Source organism: Macrobrachium nipponense, chromosome 3, assembly GCF_015104395.2.
Source record: "Macrobrachium nipponense isolate FS-2020 chromosome 3, ASM1510439v2, whole genome shotgun sequence".
Taxonomy (NCBI): domain Eukaryota; kingdom Metazoa; phylum Arthropoda; class Malacostraca; order Decapoda; family Palaemonidae; genus Macrobrachium; species Macrobrachium nipponense.
Genome location: NC_087202.1, coordinates 36,061,338 through 36,082,649, shown reverse-complemented (window position 1 = coordinate 36,082,649; position 21,312 = coordinate 36,061,338). Strand labels below are relative to the sequence as shown.

General features: G+C 40.0%; 1 protein-coding gene across 3 annotated transcripts in view; it reads right to left on the bottom strand.

Moving 5' to 3' along the window:
* The window catches only part of LOC135221700 (uncharacterized), an 82,101-nt gene that overhangs the window by 15,545 nt on the left and 45,244 nt on the right, over positions 1 to 21,312 (bottom strand). For all 3 annotated transcript variants that reach the window (XM_064259439.1, XM_064259440.1, XM_064259441.1), the window contains 3 exons: positions 19,090 to 19,283; positions 18,713 to 18,805; positions 9,170 to 9,268 (listed from right to left, as the gene is read on the bottom strand). In XM_064259439.1, the coding sequence (XP_064115509.1) occupies positions 9,170 to 9,268; positions 18,713 to 18,805; positions 19,090 to 19,283 (386 nt within the window). The remainder of the gene's footprint in view (positions 1 to 9,169; positions 9,269 to 18,712; positions 18,806 to 19,089; positions 19,284 to 21,312) is intronic.

Below are 21,312 nucleotides of genomic sequence, written 5' to 3'. Positions count from 1 at the left end.
AGACAATGGTAAAATGAAAAGAAAATTAACTGAGTTTAACATTGTTTTTATTCATATGAGGGCTAACCACAAAGTTCTTACCCTCACCCACAAAGAAGAGTGGAAATCACTCTCGAGAATTCAATTTTTTGCCATTACTACAAGTGAGGTTCTTTGCAATGCACTAGATGCAAGATAAAAAAAAATCATCCTGGTTAGGTATCCAAAAGAAGGTTATGATCTGCAAGGAAAGTTATAGACATAGTCAACAAATAGTGGAAGACACTTCCTGCTCCTATGTGGGTAGTTTAATTCATGCATAACAAGGAAACACAGATGCATTCCACTTATCAGAATATCATAACCTGTCTTCTACCAACAATTAAGTAGATGCCTTGTACTGCAGGAATTTTAGACACCATTATGTTCATTCAAATGACCAACAGATAGTCAAGACCACTGGACAGTGATATCTTAGGTTGAACAAATTATCTGTCCTCCCACAAAATACAAGTAGCATTTTTTAGCAAAGTGATGACTGTGTCTAGGGACTCTAAAACGATATAAAGAAAAATAAAGCCATAATACAGTGATATACATCAGATGAATGGTTTGATGTTTTTTTACAAACTGTAATGATTGAAAATAAAAAGCAGAAAAGGAATAATATCTCTAAAATCACTCCATACACTCAAAAGATTTTTTTGAAGAAAACTTTTCCGGAGAAAATTAACAATGTACTCACCTTTTGGATGGCATGCAACTTATGAAATGAGTGAGGGCCTACCTTTTCAATCAGGGCCACTTAAATTATTCTCAGCCAATGTAGAGAATGGCTTGCTTGTGGTAAAGTGTAGGAAAAATAGGACCATCTGGTATGTTTGCTCTGACATCTAGGTAAACTTTAAGGAAACAGGTTATGGGAACCCTTGCAGGACCTGACCTTAGCAGTGTGAAAGACTGGAGAATGGAATTAACAATTTCTATATTAGGGTAAATTTCAAACCATACAGCAAGGGTTCTGCCAATGCTGCTGTGTATGCCATGATTGTTGAAATAGCAAGTCGATGAATCTTAAGGCATGGTTGTTGAAACCGCAAGACGCTTGATCTCCAAGGATAGTAAAATGTAAAACTTTCATCAGATTTCAACTGAATCCTTAATGTAGAGGTAATCTGACCACATTTTCCATAAAAACTGGTATGTTGGATAGATGAAGTCCATGTTTATGTACTAGGTATCTAACAATGGTAGGGTAGATGATTTTTCCGTCTGACTGGGATAGAACAACAGACAGCAATGGAATCTATTCTTTCATCTGTTGAAGAAATAAGGAAGCAATGGATGTTTGGCTAATTCAGGGCTACTAAGCAAGCAATTCCATTGAAAGCTAGTACAGCCAGTCCCTGGTTATCGGAGGGGGCTCTGTTCTCGGCAGGGTGCTGATAAGCAAAAACCACCATAAACCGAAACTTGGTCATTTATGGCACTTACAGAGCTGATATCCAATTAATGGCACCAATAACCAGTTAATGGCACCATAACTATATTACAACAACCAGAACTCGACATGTTACAGCACCATAAATCGCAGATTTTATGACGCTAGATGAGTGCCATAAAACTGGATCACCTTTAACCGGGGACTGCCTGCACATTGTTCAGATATTTCAAAATCTGGGACAATAAGCGAAAAAGGTATATCGTCCTCCATTAGCTCCAGTCTTGTACGAACGCATCTCTTGCTATTCCCTGCATGTCCAGGTTCACAGACACATACTGGAAGTTGATGGTTGTCACATGTGGCAAACTGGTCCACTTCTGGATTGTGAAAGCATGTTAGCAATTACAGACTTGGGAGGAGCTCAACATGAGCCTAACCTCTTGATATGAGACACTGCAGTCATATGGTCTAGAATCAACAAAATGTGTGTCCGTTTTGGAGGTTTCAATTTACTGAGATGGAAAGACAGCCAATAGATCTAGGAAGCTAGTATGACACTTCATCAGATCAGATGACCATCTTCTCCCTAGCAAACAATCCTCCCAGTGGCCTCCAGGGAGGCACCCATATGTATTACTACTTGTACGAACAGTCCAAAGACAGAGTATCTTCCCAACTTCAGATGGAGGTGATTAAAAAAACCTTTTCCTAGCATGCAAGAGCCAGACTCTGTAGAATGCTACAGTCACAATCTCAGGATCAGATCTACCACAGACCCAAAATGTAACAAGCCCAGACTTTGTTCCAATTGTCATCCAGAAAAGCTGGGCTGTGCAAGAAATCTTCACCCTTTGTTCACAAGAATGCTTCTGTCTTTAGCTAAACAGTCATTGGTTCCTTACTTCTTCAACAACAGGTAGGAGAACAGATTCCATTGCCATCTGTTGTTCTATCCCAAACAAAAGGAAGGGAAGTAGTCTACACATCCTCCTTTCTGGGTCACGACCTTCACGTGATTCTATATCTAGTCTACTGTGAAGATTATTTACCTAACATTCCTGGTACCTAATGCAAAAACCACAGACTTCATCTATCCAACATACTAGTCTGCATGAAAAATGCGGTGCCCAGTTGAAATCTGTTAAAAACAGTTTTACAATTTTTATCTTTTGAGGTCAAGCACCTTGCTATTTCAACAATCATGAAATACAAGGCAGCACTGGGAAAACCCTTGCCTTATGATTTTGGAATTGTCTCTAACTTAGAAATTGTTAATTCTGCCCTCCAGTCTTTTACACTGCAAAAGTCACCTCTGCAATGTTTCCCATTACCTGATCCCTGAATAAGGTTCTTAGACTCCTGTCATCCCCTCAATTCATGAGCCCAACATACAAACTTCATATGCTGCTAAAGGTAGTCCTCTTTACTTTAGTATCAGAAGCACAGATTAGCATACTAGACCCTCTTAGACAAGGACAATATTTCACCATACACCTAGTTTTCATTTACTGTTATCTCCTGGCCAAAAATGAGGACCTTTTTAAAAGGAAAATCCCCTTTTCTTATAAAGGAACTCAGTGTTTTATATAAAATAGTACGCCTGATTAAGCACTTAAAGTTTACCTAGATGTCATGGCAAACATCCCAAACGGTCCTGTTTTTCCTACACCTTAGCACAAACAAACCACTCTCTCTACATAGGCTGAGTTATTTTCAGGAAAAATTCACAAAAAAAATAAAATAAAATAAAATAAAAACTCGTCAATCAGAAAACGTAGTTGACACCACTGGGTCGACAGATGATGAATCTCGAAGAAAACACAAACCCAACGCCGCTGAATTCCATACACAAAAGACAGACAAGCACCAAAACCATACAAGAACTCAAAAAAACAGTATAACAATCACTACGCAAACAAATACCAACACCTCAAAAACAACACAACAAATCACACAATAACTCGGAAACACAACAACTCTCTCCACAAACAACACCAACATCATCAAGGTCAACTTGACAAATCAATACACAAACAATCACCAACACTCTCTCCAACAAACAACTCACAAACATCAAAACACAAAATTAAATACAACAGACAACCTTTAGCTCAACAACAACCAGACAGGCACACATACACAACAACCATACAATATCAAAATCAATCAAATCGCACAACAACTCAATCAAATCACAAAACAACAACTGACTATCAATAGACTCTGCCTTATCTCTGTCCTCCATGATTGCTCATCACATACTGACTCTCTGACTGACCCAGCAACTGCACCAGCAGACAACCCAAAATGATCGCCCAACAAGCAAACCATTGTTAACTATCCATCCACCACTTATGCTCTCTCTCTCTCTCTCTCTCTTTCTCTCTCTCTCTCTCTCCCTCTCTCTTTCTCTCTCTCTCTCTCTATAGCTTGCTCACTCACACTTCAGAAAAACACATACGCACTTACACACTACCATACAGCAACACCAAACATGAACACGACACATCACACACACGAAAACATTTAAACTCTCAATTGTTCCCGACAACTACAAACAACCCAACACTCTCACTCTTTTGCTCTTTCTTACACAACCTTCAAAGACATTGTCAAACGTAACTACCGTTTCACCCCTCCATATTACCTCCCCCAATACATTTGACAACATCTCCTTACACTCACACTAAATTGCCTTTCACAACAACCAAGTATGCTTGGATGCAGGCCCCCTGGATCTTGTTTGAGGACCCTCATACACTCTCTCAGTTACATCACCATTCACTTTTTTCAAACCACTTCTGAATATTCAGTCTACACCTTCTAGCTCTTGTCACAACCTCTCTCTTATTTCTGCTGCCAAACCACTCAGTTCATCCATACTTCTGTCAAACTCTTGCAAAGCTTCATCCATACTATCAACCACTTCCTTACTATGTACTCGGTTTCCTTCCCACTAAAATCTCACTTATCCCTGTCAATTCAAAGCCACACACTCTACAAGTATCATCCATTCCTTTAGGCTTATCTGTATCACATGCTTTATCCACCATTTTTACCCTAACACTAACTCCCTCTATCAAGCAGTCCTTGCTTTTCCTTTCATTCCCTTTCTTTACCTTTTTCTGCTTTCTTCCATGCTCAACCAACACTAACTGCCAATCCCCCAAAAGCCATTTGCTCATTGATGCTCAGCTCACATTTATTCACTTTCAACCACTCACTCATCGCATGCTCCTGAACATATTGAATCCCCTTAACACCTAGTTTCCAAAATTCCCAGCCTGACTCATCCTCTTTCACCTACACACACTCGCTACATGACCTTCAATTCCACATTCAGCACACTTCGCATGCTGTTCTTTACACATCCTAGCATAATGCCCATTCTTTCCGCAGTTGCTGCAAACCATGTTTATACAGGTACCCCAACATCGACTAGCTATATGCCCTACCTGTCCACACCTGTAACATTTAATATCCCTATCTTTCTTACACTCATCACCAATTGGCCCTTTTGCCCAAACCCGAAGCATGCTCCTAATGCCCACTGACATTCATTCTTCTTATGCCCTGATTTCCCACATCTATAACACTTCTGCTCTCGCTCACAGCTAACTGACCCTAACCTTCCGACACTTGCACTTCTATCTCTCTTGGGTTTCACCACACTTACATTACTTGCTCTGACACTCCTGTCAACCACTCGCTCTGCCATTTGCCTCGGCCTTTCTAAAACTGCCTCCCTACAGCTCTTAAACTCAGGCATACCCTCATTTATTTTGGTCCTGATGCTAACACTTCTGCTTTCTTTCATACACCTATCTAGCTTGTAATCCCCAACTATCTCTAAAATGTAATTCCACGTTAACCTCTCATTTTCTCCTTGCGTTTCAGATTTAGGAACTCACATACACTCTCAGGCACAGTCGCTAACAACTTCCTCACTAACTCCTTACACTCATTTATTCCCTGTCTCCAAACTTTTTCCCAGCTAATGTCTCCAATCGGAATACATACATAGACAATGACTCACCAACATTCATTCTTGCCTCCTCAAAATCATTCTTCCTCCTATACTTAACACTACTCTTTGCCCTCCTAGCCTGTTCTATGATCCTAGTTTTTTTAACACTCTCATACAAAATATCTCCTACACTCATTGTCTCCGTATTTTGCCATACAAATTTTCTCATATTCCTTGAAAAAGTCCCCTATCTCCCTACACCCATATTCCTCATACCGTGTACATCGGGGTACCTCTCTCATATACACAGCCTTTCACATTTCTCGCTATATTTCACTACTTCCATCCTGAGTCCTATTTACCTCCTCCGAATACAACATCTCAACTTCCATACTAACATCCATGCTCTTGATTATGCTCTTCTTACCCTTCTTCTTTCTACCTACCTGTTCCCACTCACCGCTATCTAAATCACTCATTCTGTTCCTTACTCTCTTCCTTTCTCCCAACATTCTCAATTCCTTTCACATCCTGTCTATCATCCTTACTAACTTTCTTTCCCGTATTCTTCTTCTTCTTCTCAAGCCCTTTCTTATTCTCATTCCTATCCTTATCCTGTCTCCCTTCTTTCTTATCCTCACTTACTACAATCACATCACCTTAATCACTTGCACTCTCATCCACTCTCTCTTCCACTCTCTCTTCCACTTTCCTTATCAGTCCTGGCCTATCACAAGACCTGGGAGACCTACCTCCAACAGCTCCCTCTCCAAAAAACCCTTTCATCATTTCCTTCATCATCTCTTGCACATTACTCATCATCGATCCCAACTTTTCATCCATCTTCTCAACCATCCGCTGCTCAGCCTCTTTCACTTCCTCTTTCATTCCCTCTTCTACACTCCTCATCGCTCCTCTCAACCCTTCCAATTCCCTCTTATACTCCTCATTCTCAATCCTAACCCTCTAGTACTCTTCTTCCACTCTATCCTTAGCTTCCCTCAACAACTGCAATCTCCTCCTTCAGCCTCTCCACTTCAAACCTTCCAAACTTACTTTCTTTACCTATCACACAACTCACTACAACAATCTTCCTGCAGCTGCCACACCAGCAGTCCCTGTTCGGGCACCAAATTAATGTAGCAGAATGACAAGCAAATCAACGCAAGCAACAAGATCTCCCCACACTTACTTTATCGAACACGGCTGACAAATGGTTCCCCCAGCCACACTTTCCCTTTTACGTTACTAATTACGCAGGACAACTGGCTTAACGAGACACAGAACACACAAAACACAAATGCATGTACTCACCTTGGACTCGAGACAGGGCAAGACGCTGTGCCGTCTGCTGGATACAGTTGTCAAGACACAACAACCACTGAATTCAATACACAAAGACAGACAAGCACCAAAACCATACAAGAACTCCAAAAAAACAAGATAATCAGTACACAAACAAGTACCAACAACTCAAAAACAACATACCGTATATTTCGGCGTATAAGTCGACCCTTTAGCCCCAAAAACTCATGCCAAAATTAGGGGGTCGACTTATCTAACGGTAACAAAAGGTGAATCTTTATTATATTGGCAGGAATCCAGGCTTTACAGTTGGCTAATAATAATGACAGCCTTGTTGAGGTAACTTTGTATGTAAATACCAGTATTAAAAACATTTCAAACTGTAATACGACAATAATAATACATTAGAACACCCATTACCTTAAATTAAATGAAAAAAATCAAAGAAACTTGAAGAAACCCCAATCGCACAGCAAGTGTAAACATTGCGTAGCCATTTGTAGTACAGTAATTGGGAAGGATGCGTTCACTCTGACAGTTTTGTATTTACCGGGGTATTGTTCAAAAACATTTATGGTATGAAATCTTTATTTATCACTTTAAGTAAAATAAAAAAAATGGATTTAATAGTAAATATGTATTTAAAATCCTTCAAAATGACTTGAGTCATCGTCACTTGAATTAAACAAATCATCAAACAAATTACCATTCACTGTTTCATCATAAGGATCCCAGTTTGAATCTGGTGAATCAACTGCAGGTTCGTTTTCCCTCAAATGAGCCTGTTTATGCCATAGAAGAACAAATGGTCAAGGAATATTCCAACACAATTATAGAATACCGGCACGTCGTTTTAACAACCCAATCTAAACATTAACTTGAGTGGCAGTTTGTTCATGCATATATACGTAGGCTCTTATGCAGCGTTAGTTAGCGCTTTGTTTGTTTACATTACACTCGAGTAACGTATCTTTCGTTTCGTCATTTCTAATCATATTTGCCAGTATTCATCTTTTATATATTACACAGATTTGTTAATTAACCGAGTATATTACCTGTATTTCTTATAGTAAGTAGAGCAACATATGTACCGTAATAACATTCAGGTTATTTTATATGATACGTTTTACCCTGCTGCTTATTTTGAGCGGACGGTTGGCCTCACATTTTATAGGTCGACTAATATACCCGATATTAGTTAAAATCATAAAAATTTACTCAGAATTGGGGGGTCGACTTATCTTCCGGTCGACTTATACGCCGAAATATACGGTAAATCATACAACAACTCACTGCACAAACAACACCAACAACATCACAGACAACTTGACAAATCAATACACAAACAACCACCAACACTCTCTCCAACAAACAACTCGCAAACATCAAAACACAAAATCAAACACAACACACACTCTTTAACTCAACAACAACCAGACAGACACACGCATAACAACTATACAATGTCAAAATCAATCATATCACACAACAACAACTGACCATCAATAGACACTGCCTTATCTGTCCTCCACGATTGTTCATTACAGACTGACTCTAACTGACCCGGCAACCACGCCAGCAGACAACCCAAAACGATCGCCCAACAAGCAAACCATCATTAACTATCCATCCACCACTTATGCTCTCTCTCTCTCTCTCTCTCTCTCTCTCTCTCTCTCTCTCTCTCTCTCTCTCTCTCTCGATAGCTCGCTCACTCACACTTCAGATAAACAGATACGCACTTACACGCTACCATACAGCAACACCAAACACAAACCTCTATCTCTCTCACAGACATTGTCAAATGTAACTACTATATCACTCCTCCATATCATTTTGCTAAATTATAATTACAGCTCACACAATATCAAACAGATAACTAAAATCAGTATATATTTGTTGTAAAATGTTTATGTAAATTTACTGAGATCAGGAGATGCAGTAACTTTTTTGGAGATATACGTGTTTCTTCTAATATTTCTGTAATTTCCTTTGCAAAATTAAAATTATAACTGACATCACATTATAAAAGATACAAACTAAAACCAACAGCATTCCCTGGGAATATTTATGAGAAAATAAATAAAAAGGCATCACAGGAGAGAGAGGAGCAAGACATTCCCCCTTTAAGCCAAGAACAATACTGACTCCCTGAAATGCCCAGTTGGCTGAGCTGACTGTAGAGTTGCCACGAGTCATTTATGGGCAACTGAAGTGATGGAGCTCTCCTCATATGATGGTGCCCCATCTTTTAAAGGTTAATTTAGTGATGACTTTGTTGAAAATAGATGACGTAAGCAAAGACTATGTTGAAAATAGATGAAGTTAGTGAAGACTAAGTTCAAAAATTTATAATGTTGACTGTGTTGAACAATAATGCAAGAATTCTTTTCTTTGAAGCTTTGTGTTACAGCTAAAAACTTCTGAATGACCCTCATACATACAACTCTGTAAACTATGATGTAACCACTTACATCTATATCACTGTCATCTGCATTATCTTCAAGCCCTTTGATGCGTAAATATCTGGCACCCCGTATAAAAGATTGCAATCTGTCTTGGCTTACACAAACCTGAAACAAAATTTATATGAATTTTACATAATAAAATTCAAAATAATACTGTACTGCTTTTGCACTGTTCTTCTCTTAATACAGAAATAAGTGACTATTGTACAATGAGTACAGTAAAATACTATAAAAATGTCCACTATGGAATTTAATCATAAAATGATTAAGCACAAAAATTATATCCTAATTCATAACCTCAAAAACATAAAGGACAAACTTGCATATCTATTCTGCATTTATCAATACAAGGTAATGAATGAGCACAAGTACTATATTCTGGCAACTATCATGAGAAACACACCGGGTTGCTTAAACTGTAAACGTTGCAGTTAGGTTTTTTATTGCTTTTGTACAACGAATAGTGTACACTTAAAGCAAAACAACTATAAGGTTAGTAAATGCAGGGCAACAGCAGCTGGGAATATAGGATGAAGTAATACCATAACCATTACAGAGAAATAATAAAACTTAGATCTCATTAAACTAGGGGCAGTGTATGTGCACGTTCTGGTGTGCTCTCCTGATTTCCAATATGACGTTGTTGTTATTGTTATTTGCTTGATTGTTGTTGTTATTATTATTATTATTATTATTATTATTATTATTTGCTGGAAGAAGACCTTCATTAATACAAGATTTATTGAAATAATGGCTATTTCAGCTGTGCTTATTTTGTATAGACGTTTTTCTAGTCTTATTACTGAATTTTTTTTTCTGTACTCAAATTGGCTATTAAAATGCCAAATGGGGATTCATGTCAAAAACGCGGTATTTGTCAAAATGAATGCATTATATAAAATGCAGTAGAAATTGGATCTTACACCTATTAAACAGAAGATACTAAATAACTAATTCTGGATTCCTCTTGCTCGGGGGGTATCTCTCTCTTTCTGTTGCACAGCATGGGATCCTTAGCAACAAACTCTGATTGGATATATGGCTTAGCTGCTAAAGTCTCTCAGAGCGTCATAAGGGAAGGGCACCTCTCTGTGCAGGAATCTGAATGGTCAGAGGCAGGGTTCCATGATGTCACTACTTGCTGAACTGTCACTGGCTAGTTGCTGTTGCGTGATGTCATGCCTGGTGTAGTCTGGTGTTTCTTGATCAGGGGTGTTTTGTTTGGTGGTCATATCTGGTGTTGTTTTATTTGGTAATACCATGCCATCTTGGTTTAGGCTTTTCTGTACGCTAGTAAGAAGTAGGAAGGCCTCTGAGTACTATTCAAAGAGGGTTTCTTGTCAAGGATGGTGATGGATTCGAGCAAGCATAGTCATCGAGTGTCTGGGGCACTGCCGATGATGATGGTGTTGTTGATAAAGATGTCCTGTACATGACATGAAATCCTCTTTGCAAGCCGCATAGTAGTCATGCCATATCCATCAAGTTCTTAATGGTAAATGAACGAGTAAATGGGTCCTCGGCCAAAAACACTAGTGAAAGAGCAAACTGCATCTCCTTGAGAAAAACCTACCCTTTTATCAATGGCTTGTATCTCACTGATGCATTTAGCTGCAGCTAAGCAAAGAAGAAGAGATTTTTGCATGTCAGATTCTCAAGAAAAGCAGAATGATGAGGCTCAAAAGATGAGCCCATCAGCCATTTCAGGGCCACATATAGGTTCAAGGAGACCAAAGTGTTGTTTTTTCTCTATTACGCTGTATCGAACGACTTTAACAAGTCCTTAATATATTGGAGTTCAACAAGAGATTCAGGTTTCTACGCTTAAATACTGAGCTAAGCATAGCCCAATAACCTTTAATACTAAAGAAAGACAAATTCCTATTGTTTCTCACGTAAAGAAGGAAATCTACAACCTGTGTCACATATGTCTAAGAAGGTGAGATATTGAGGTTGTGGCACCACCAACAAAAAACTGATCACTTGGCCTGGTAGACGAGGCTAGAAGATTTTTGCCTGCGCTATGCAATAGCCTTTGCAGCTCCCCTTTAAAAACTCTTCACTCTGACAAGCTTATGGGCAGTCTGAAGCCTGTCAGGGCAAGAGTGGATAACCCTTGGTGATGTCTCCTGAAGTGGGGTTGTCTGAGTAAAGATGCTCTTTGGAGAAGAAGCCTTGGTTAGTCTACTAGTAGCCAAAGAAGGTCTGGGAACCATTCCCCCAGTGGCCAAAATGGGGCTACAAGGGTCATGTTCGTGTTGTGGGTGCATCTGTAACTTGTTCAAGACCAACCTGATCATGCTGAAGGTTGGGAAGGCATATAGGTCTAGGTTTGATCAATCTTGTAGCATGGTGTCCATGGCTCATGCAAGAGAATCTGGGGCTGGACACCAAAAGAGAGGAAGGCGATGGTTCTTGGAGGTAGTAAACAGGTCTATCATTGGCTTGCCCCACAGCTTCCAATGATCTAGACAAACTAAGGGAACAAGGGTCCACTTGGTGGGAAGGACTTGCTTTCAACAGCTCAGCTTGTCTGCCATCATAATTAACTTTCCCTGGATAAAGCAGGTAACCATATTCACTCGATTTTGTTCTGCCCACAGGCTTTGGAATTGTCTGCATGCACCATTATTGTCTTGTTGCAGACTATGGATGGAAAACTCTGAAGGCCTAACTGAACTGCCTTGAGCTCTGACATATGGAAGATCTGCTGATCCACATCCATGTCCCAGAGACTTCTTGATTCCCCAGTAGGGCTCCCAGCTTATGTCTAAGGCTGTGTTTAAACCAAGCGAGTCAAGTAGAGTCAAGTCAAGATGAGTCAAGACAATTCATGACTCTTCTTGAATCACCATATTAATTCAAATGGGACAGTTTACACTGAGCGAGTCGAGTCCTGCCGAGTCGAGGTGAGTCAAGGCGATTCAGATTCAGTGACTCAGGAGGACCCATTTTTTCATCAGTCACAGTGAGTCTGCTGAGAGGTGAGCACTATGAATCCTGAGGTCCTGATAAGTTTACTGCAAGAGCAAAGTGTAATCCCATGCGCCTCATCAGGACCAAAGTTTTGTAGATGTTACATCTGACAAATCATCCACTGCTGTCCCAGATGCACCTGATAATGCATGTTTTCAAGAAATAACAAATGATGTAGATGTCCGTGAAGGGAGGAGCAGACCTGCTTTCAACCTACCTACCTCTACACCAAAGAAACCTCACGCTTACAAAAGACCTAGCAGCGACTTTACAAATGATTTTTCATATGAAGATCCTGGGGGAGTTGCAGAAGCTTTGTGAACAAGCAGTATGTCAAGATGAAAATTATCCAGATCGTCAGTTCCTGACTGTTGAGTCTTCTTCCCCTAATGACAGAAACTATTGTCGCCAGGTGACAGTTTTGACATCAAAATGGAAATGCACGAAGCCTTTCAAAGGAAGCTCTTCAATCACACCAACACCCACTGAGGAACACAACTCTTAACACCATCACCATCTCTATCTCTGCTAACACTAATTTATCTGGTACGGTTCTATTCACAGCCACTAGAAGTAGAGGATGTCTATTGATCTTTTTGTTTGATTTAGCACTGCATGAAACACTAGATCTACCTACTTACAGACTATATTTTCAATAATCCTACACTTCTTACCTTAGGAAGATGGTGGCCATTCTTTCCTCAACTGAAGTGCATGTTGGTAATTGGTGTTTCTGTAGAAGTCATAAAACTTCTCTGGATTGTTTATCCAGTCTGGGAATAGATGTCCAAAGCTTCCAAACTCTGGCCTTTTAGCATTAATCTCATGAATCCATAATCTTTAACACAGACTACTCTTTGGCCGCCACAGCCACACCGATATTTCAGCGAAAGCGTTTGCATCCATGGCGGGGCCACTGGGACTTCTTAAGATTTAAGAGAAGGCCCATCTCCTAGGTAAGAAGAATCTTCTGTGTGTCTTCCATGCACTTGTCCTTCAAAGGGATTGAAGTAGCCAGTCATTTAGGTAAAAGCTGACATTGAGAGAGGAGCAAGGACTCGTGTGAATACTTGAAGGGCTGTTGAAAGGCCGAAGCAAAGGGTCCGAAACTGATAATCATTGTCCTGGAAGACTAACCTTAGATATTTTCTGGAAACTGGATGGATTGGAATATGAAAATATGTATCCTGCATGGCTGAGGTTACCAACCAGTCTCCGTGGTGAATGGATGAGAGGACTGATTGGCCTGTCTACATTTTGAATTTTGTTTTCAGGTAAAAAAAAGATTGAGGCCACATACATCGAGGACTTGTCCCAAACCACCTGATACTTTTGGTACCACAATGAGTCTGTTGTAAAATCCCTCCATGCTGGTGTTTTGGACTTCCTGAATGGCCCTTTTTTTGGATGAGAGAGGGCCAAATCTCTCTCAGAGCTTACCGAGTACACTGTCAATGTGATGAAAGAGGTAACTAATGGGGGGGGGGGGGGGGGCACCTCCAAGAACAGGTTGACGTAGCCCTCCTTCAAAACACTGATGATTCAAGGCTTCACTCCTCTCCCAAAACTTCTACAGGTACATGAAGGACTTCTATCTTACTTTTTTGGTACTGACTAGGAAGAGCTCTCCTTAATTGATTAAGATGTGAAATGGATGTGTTGCTGGAGGGGTGAGGTAGTCCTGGTTAGAAAAAAAGTCAATTCCTTTGGATGTCTAGAAGACTGGGCCAGCAAGTCTTGTGCAGTTTTCTTTTGTAGGTCTGAAAAAATTTCCTTCACTGCATCTTAAGGGAAGAAATTATTTTTGTCTAGGGCACTAGGGCACCAGAGCTCTTTTCTTCAGTACCCCGAAAGTAACAAGAATGGATAGGCCTCTCTAATGGCTTTGTCGGAGCAGGAGAGAACCCTGAGCCACTCCGAGGCGATATCTACAGCAAGGCCCTGGTGATCCTCGATTTTCTTAGCCTGTGTGTCCACTGTCCAATCCAAGATACTGAGAGCTTCAACGACATTAAAGACAAAACAACATGAATTGATTAGACCAAATTCATTAGACAGAGAAGTCCCCTTGGGAGGAGGTAGCAACTCCCAAAGGAACTGTGCCGGTCAAATAAAACAAATATCTCCTGCGAACTACACGAGAGGGAAGAAAAGCAAAAGATGCTTTGCCCTGTTCCCTTTTGACAGACAGCCAGCCTCCCATCTCCTTAAAGGACTTCTTAGAGGATGAAAGGACCATCTTGGGGAGTCTTGGCCTGTCATCTGGTTGGTTCTTCATTAAAAATGTTGAAGTAGGTGAGGACAGGGTAGCTGGGGCAAAAAATTAGGGCAAATTCACCAATAAATACTGTACTAAGGCAGCATAGGCCAAAGGAGAAGCAGGTTCTTGGTTGCTCTCTTCTTCTGAAGAAATCAAGGACAGGTTATCATCCTGAGTAGGATTGGGAGTGGCGGGAGCTTTTTTGAGTAACTCCATATTTTCAGCTAACTGTCTTTCAATAGGATCCAGGGCAGGCTCATCAGGGTCCAAAAACGAAGGAGACAACATTGGGGGTCTAACTGGAGGAGGCGAAGGAAACAGCAGTCTCTGAGAAGACGATAAAGGTGATGGGCTCTTGAAAGCACGAACTGGGTGCTAAGCTGCGGGCATTGGGCCCTGAGAAGCTGGCACCAGGCACTCGGGATGGGGTGCCAAACGCTAGAAGTAGACATCGAACGTTTATATGTGGGCACTGGGCACTTGAGAGCCAGGTGTGGGTGCTCAGGTTCGTAAGTCGAGCGTTCAGGTGAGAGAGTCTCTAGATTGTCCAAAGGAGACAGAGGTGAGTGCTGATGGACAGGAGCAGAAACATAAGGGACCACCGAGTAAATGCAAGGTCTAGGACTCTAGAGAAACTTCTTGTACCTCCTAACAGGCACTGGGCCCTCAAGCAGATCTGAACTTTTAACAGGGTTTCCAGAAGGGCATTTACGAGGTTAGGAAGAATTCAGGTAACGTCTGCAGCGCTTCCTGTCCACCTCACAATTGTCTGAAGAACTTGAGGACAAATTATGGATATTCCTGGACATCCCTTTCCAATGACTGTCTGCTGATCCCTGGGACTGTACAACAGGTTCAACTGAGGGGGGCAAATACCCATGGACAAACCACACTGGCCTCCCTTGGACTTTTGGTACATCTTCTCCCAAGTTTAGCGGAAGACCGACAGAATGGATAGCCACCTCCGCCACTTACACTGCATTGCCACTTTGCTTTTTCTACCTCTGCCACTTGCACTGCACTGTAACTTTGCTTTACAGAGAACACCTTTTCCATAATCAGTTTAATGGACGCTCCCAACTCTGCAACTAGATTCATTTTCTTATCAAATTTAGACACGAAACTGGCGATGACATTAGGATTGGAAGCAAGGGAGTAGAAGGATGTTCAGCAGGAAGGTCAGTATTAGGAGAAAAAGTACAAACAGAAGTCAAAGAAAGAGTAATAGGGCTAACCACTAAACTAGGTTTTGTGTAGCCTCTAAACTAACAAAGCATTTTCAGCTCTAGAAACTGCTTTCCTCTTTCTATCTCTATCTTGTTTACAAGAGACATAAGAACCTTCCACTATTTACTATCCCGCATTGAACATTCCAGGTATTATCCACTGTACAATCTTGCCAACAAATTTCATACAAATTGTATGAGAATCACAGCAAGCCTTGGTTGGCCTAGCCTTGCAGCCTAACCCGCTGCAATAGTGAATACTAGTACCAATAGAATCCGACATAATTCTAAATAATCTCTTGAAAAGTAATCCAAATTATAGCAATAAACAGCTTATAGCCTAGCACAACCAGAAAAAAGCAATTATGCCTCACCAAATATGTGGCGCCAATGTTTATACCAGAGCCGGCAGAAACAAATTGAGTATACATGCCAGGTTGTTTTCCGTATTAACAGATACTGGGCGGGTCTGTCACCGAGATAAAACAGAGCGCTACGGCTAAATTTGAAAAATGTTGCCATGTGAGCTAGAAACATTAGCGATGTAATTATTTGGCAAGTTACTTAGATAACACGACATTTAGATAAGACAAGGTAAAAAATTATGGGAAAATTTCATGAATTTATCTCATGTCTGTAGTATGAGACAACTGCTAAATAACAAAATCAACTGTGTATATGCTAGCTTTTGCAAAAACAGGTTATCTTATATAATATTGGTTATATAAAGATGATGTTAGCAAGTTCACAATCCTTTACCCAAAATTCTAAAAACCTAACACATCTTGTGGAGAGCAGAGCGTCAATTCATAAGGTTTGGTGGTTTGGCATGCTTATGGCTGACCCAAGTCACTTGAGTGGGATGTGTACTGCTACTTAAATTATCTTCCTTAACAAATCCCACTTTTAACCGTTGAAAATCTCAAGATTAATAAAAAAAATAATCCCAAGATTTACATTTGCCAGTGTAGTAATAATACATCTTTGGAAGACAAAAAAATATCATAGTATGTATAAATTTTGTTGCTGTCAGTCATGTGAACTATATATAATGGTATGATCAGCTGGTGAACAGAAATGGGGATGAGTAAGATAAGAGAGAATCAGCTCCAATAATCCTGACCCCATTTGGGCAGGGACCTGGAACATACACCGCCTTAAGGGGATGAGCCAAGACGACCGTGGGGTAGCTGATTGCAGAGCAGCAGAACCAGAGGAGAGAGGACCAACCACCGTCACAGAAAAAAGAACAATACCTTTTCAGAGCGTTATAGTGGTCCAAACCAGATAACCTAGATTTTTTAAATCTTAAGTTGTAACGTGTGTAACTGTATGCTTGTATTTCTTTGCATTAGTAAAGAAAGAAAACTGCCATTTGTCTCGCTTAAACACTCCTGAGACACTTACTACTAATCCAGAACTACCAATTAAGAAGAATACAGGTAGTTGTCAACTTACGACCGCAACTGGTTACGACCAAGCGGTCGTAAATCGATTTGGACGTAAGTCGGCCCATGTTAATTTACCATAAGAATATTATACTAGCCTAGCCTACACTAGGGTAATCAGTACCATCTTTGCATATAGGGTAGCATAGCCTACACTACACAGCATACTTTATACATATATGGCATAGTAATTATTAATTTCAGCTAATTCTCTAGGTTCAATGCACATTGGCTTATGATAATTCAGTAGAATGAAAAATTGAATAACTCAACAAGTTAGCCTCGCATATAGAATGATGATGTTATCATAGTACATATAATAGCATATATACGAGTAAAGTAGCCTAGCCTACAGTATACTGTATACTACATATACAATATAATCTAGTAATTTATTAATATAAGCCAATTTTGGACATTCAATGCATTCTGACTATGATATATCAGTAGAAAAAAAAATGGACACGAGACCGACATCAGCATACCTAATTGAGCGATGTCAGGCTGCTGACGGCTACGTATATTTATGAAATAAAAACACAATGAATACGCATCTTTTCCATGAATCTTTTAAAACCTTATACATTACTGTATCCAATAATATTGTATGTATTCTCATATCATTGTATCATAAAATACTAACCAAGCGGTCAATGTTTTGGTTTGGAAATCAGCTGATGGCAAATACAAGTTTATTTCACCATATTTAACTCAATTCAGAGCGAATTGCCTTGCTTCTAGTTAGCGTAAAATATCTAGATACTTATATGAGACAAGGTAATTATATGACGTGAAGTCGAAATATGAATTTAATATGTCTCGTGAACTAAATTATTTTTTTTTGTTAACAGATTGCACTGTGGGCATGTTTATTGTGTAAAAATGTTATGTGACTCTGTTCCCTATTTTCACTTCATTTCATCGTAGTATGAGCTTTACCGTAGTTTTGTTACTTATCTTTTATCTGAGTGAAAACAACAATAAAATTATTCTCTCTCAATTTCATCTACGGTTGTCTTTGAGGGCATAAGTTTACTGGAGTTATATCCTTGTTGCCCATGCACGATAATAGTCATTAGCAGCTTGAAAAGTGAGCTGCGCATGTGGCAAGGCGGGAGCTGGGGAAAAACTTTCGTATGTTCAGCTGGACATATGGTCTTTATTGTCCCCATAATTTATCATGCATGATCTTTATGATCTCACTTTCATTTAACAGTACGTACAGGCAGTCCACGGATATCAGTGGACTCGGTTATCAGCAACCAGGTTTTGTGGTGTTTGTCTACACCAAAAATTGCAGATTTTGGGCGCTATAATGCGGCAATTTCCAGTTATTAGTCACGATACATACCTAACAGAGGCGCCATTAACCGGTTATTGGTGCCAAATTCCAATTATCGGCACCATAAATCACAGATTTTCGGTTATCAGCAATTTTCGCTTATCATCAAGCTGTCTGAATGGAACACCAACCCCCCTTCAAAACCAGGGACTGCCTGTTATTTAACCACATTAAAGGTTATTTAACCACATTAAATAACCTGTCCGGTATAATTTATGCAAAAATTTCATCCCCAAGTTTACAAATATTTGTTAAAGTCTAACCAATATGCAATGATGACCAATGTTATCAACATACCTGACCTGTGTACATGAAATCAATCATAGCCTTCAACTCTGGATAACGAATTTCTACTGGCAACAGCACAATAGGATGTTTAGTAGGATGATCCTGAAAATAAATCAGGTATTACAAAGCTTACAAAAGTACTCTTCAAAAAATGGAAACTGTATAATAAAAATATTTAGTCTGAATCAATTTTTAAGTACATAAATTGCAATTATTAATAATTCATGGCTTCTGATACATGAAAAAATATGACAAATACATAAAGCAGTATAATTAGGAAATATACAGTACATAAAAATTGAGAAAATTTCAGTAAACCAAACTGATATCACCAACTTGTAAAAATCTGACCAAAAACAATGAATGTAAAAAACAAAATTACTCACTCTGAGAAAATCTCTGAAATATGTAGAGCAGGCAGCTAAGATGAGCTGGTGAGCTCTTACTTTACTGCCATCACCACAAACAACGGTAATATCTACCAAATCAGACTCCCGTCGTAAACCACTCAGGGTATTGACCAATGACCCATGGTAGTTATTCCACAGGATACAAAACTGACTGCCGTCCATTGTTAACACTGTCCATAACATGAAAGTAATAATCAGTCAAAACACAGCAAAGTCCTTGCACAAGTTTATTTTCAACAAAATAACTTTCATAATCCTTAACTATATGTGCTATGTACACCACAATCTTTAACCCAACTTAATTTCAAGCACAATGTCAGTGAAAAATCCAGTTGCAATAATTAGAGTTGGGAGCTCACACAAAAATGGACTTCAGCTTAATTACTACAGGCATTGCCACTAGCACCAGTAGAAGCTTTCCCGTCTCATTACTGATAGTATGTATTATGACAATGATCAAAATTTATTGTTTTATGAAATGGTCAAAATTTAATTTTTGGGTCATGATGGGGATGTCAAGGATATGTCAAAATGCTTTGAGTAAAAAGAAGAGGAAAATGCCAAGTGTGTGAATTCATTCTATTTTATAACAATCCACAGTTGCAAATTCCGGATAAAAAAAAAAATTGTATATGTGCACCTACCCAAAATTCTCTTCATATGGCAGGAAAACAGGGAGAAAACCATTATAAAAAAAAAAAACAAGTTTATCTATAACAAAGCAAAAATCTCAAGAAGACACTTCAAGAAGTCAGGACTTCAAAGACCTGAAAAGTTACAGTGATGTCTGAAGAAGTTTTATACCAATTACCCTAGTCTGCAGATGGCAAACTAAAATTACTCACCAATGCAAATGTGGCTAAGCAAACATAAGACTACTTCGGAGGCAGGTTTCTTTAAAGCCTTGGCAAGAAATATGAAGTTTTCATAATAAAAATGAAGTTTTTATGTTAAAACAAAGTTTAATGTATACTTACCTGGCAGGTATATATATAGCTATATTCTCTGTTCCACATGGCAGAAATTTCAAATCTCGCGGCAAACGCTAGTAACCTATTAGTAGTTCAGGATACCACCACCCCGTTACCGTGGCGCTAGCGCCAGGAACCGTTCCCACTTGGGCCAGATTTTTCTCTGAACCCTGTCTCCTGAGGGGAGGAGGGTGGGCATTAAATTATATATACCTGCCAGGTAGGTATACATTAAACTTTGTTTTAACATAAAAATGACAATTTGTCCAAAATTGCATTTTTCCTAACTATACAAACCTTCGGTCCTTTTACAATAGGAAGGTACTAGCGGCAGCTGGATAGGTCGTAAGCTTTCGAACAAGGGGTTCGGTAGTTAACTGCTTGTCCGACAGGCGCGCGCGCGCGACTGGGAGGTAAACAAATCACTTTTGCTTTTGGCCCAAGCAAAAACTGCAGAGTGAGGGGTGGCATGAGGTGGGACTATGTGTAAAAGGACCTCAGGTTTGTATAGTTAGGAAAAATGCAATTTTGGACAAATTGTCATTTGTTCCGACACGGCATACAAACCTTCGGTCCTTTACAATAGGAAGACTCACTTCTTGGTGGGAGGAATCTGAGTCTTTTGTGAACAGACTGGTGTTCGCCCAACCTTGGAATGCCTCCCTGGTCGTAAGAGCGAGGGAGGGATCCAAGCCTCTGTCCGATTGATCGGGGTGTGCACCGCAGGATCAATGGTCAGACCTCTGGATCAAGTACTAAGAGAGAGGCAAGCGTATCTCTTCGTACCAGCAAACAAGAACAAGTTCCTATTTGCAAGAGGCAATATAAAGTTATGGTTTGTCTCTTGTTGGCATCCACTTCCCCCCCCTTGTAGGAGGAAGTGGTGGATATTCGCTCCCATCCCTAGTGAAAGGGATAGGATGGGGCTCTGTCGAGTAGCTCACCGGCATCTCGTCCTTATCCAGCAAGGTGATGACCGTATCCCTCTACCCACAGGTAGAGGGGGAGAAAAAGATAGGAAGAGAAGCCAGTCACTCTCTCATTCACTTATCTATTCTTACAGTCACACCAGGACTCGATGCTGTTCAGCCTGCTAGGGTCTGGGGTTAGCTACACAACGTGTTGAGCAGCCACCACGGGTCCCAAGGAAAACGATCCAAGGACCTGTGGGCAATATCCAAAAGGTAGAAGGAGGTGCCAGTGGTCTGGTTGTACCAGACCCCTGCCT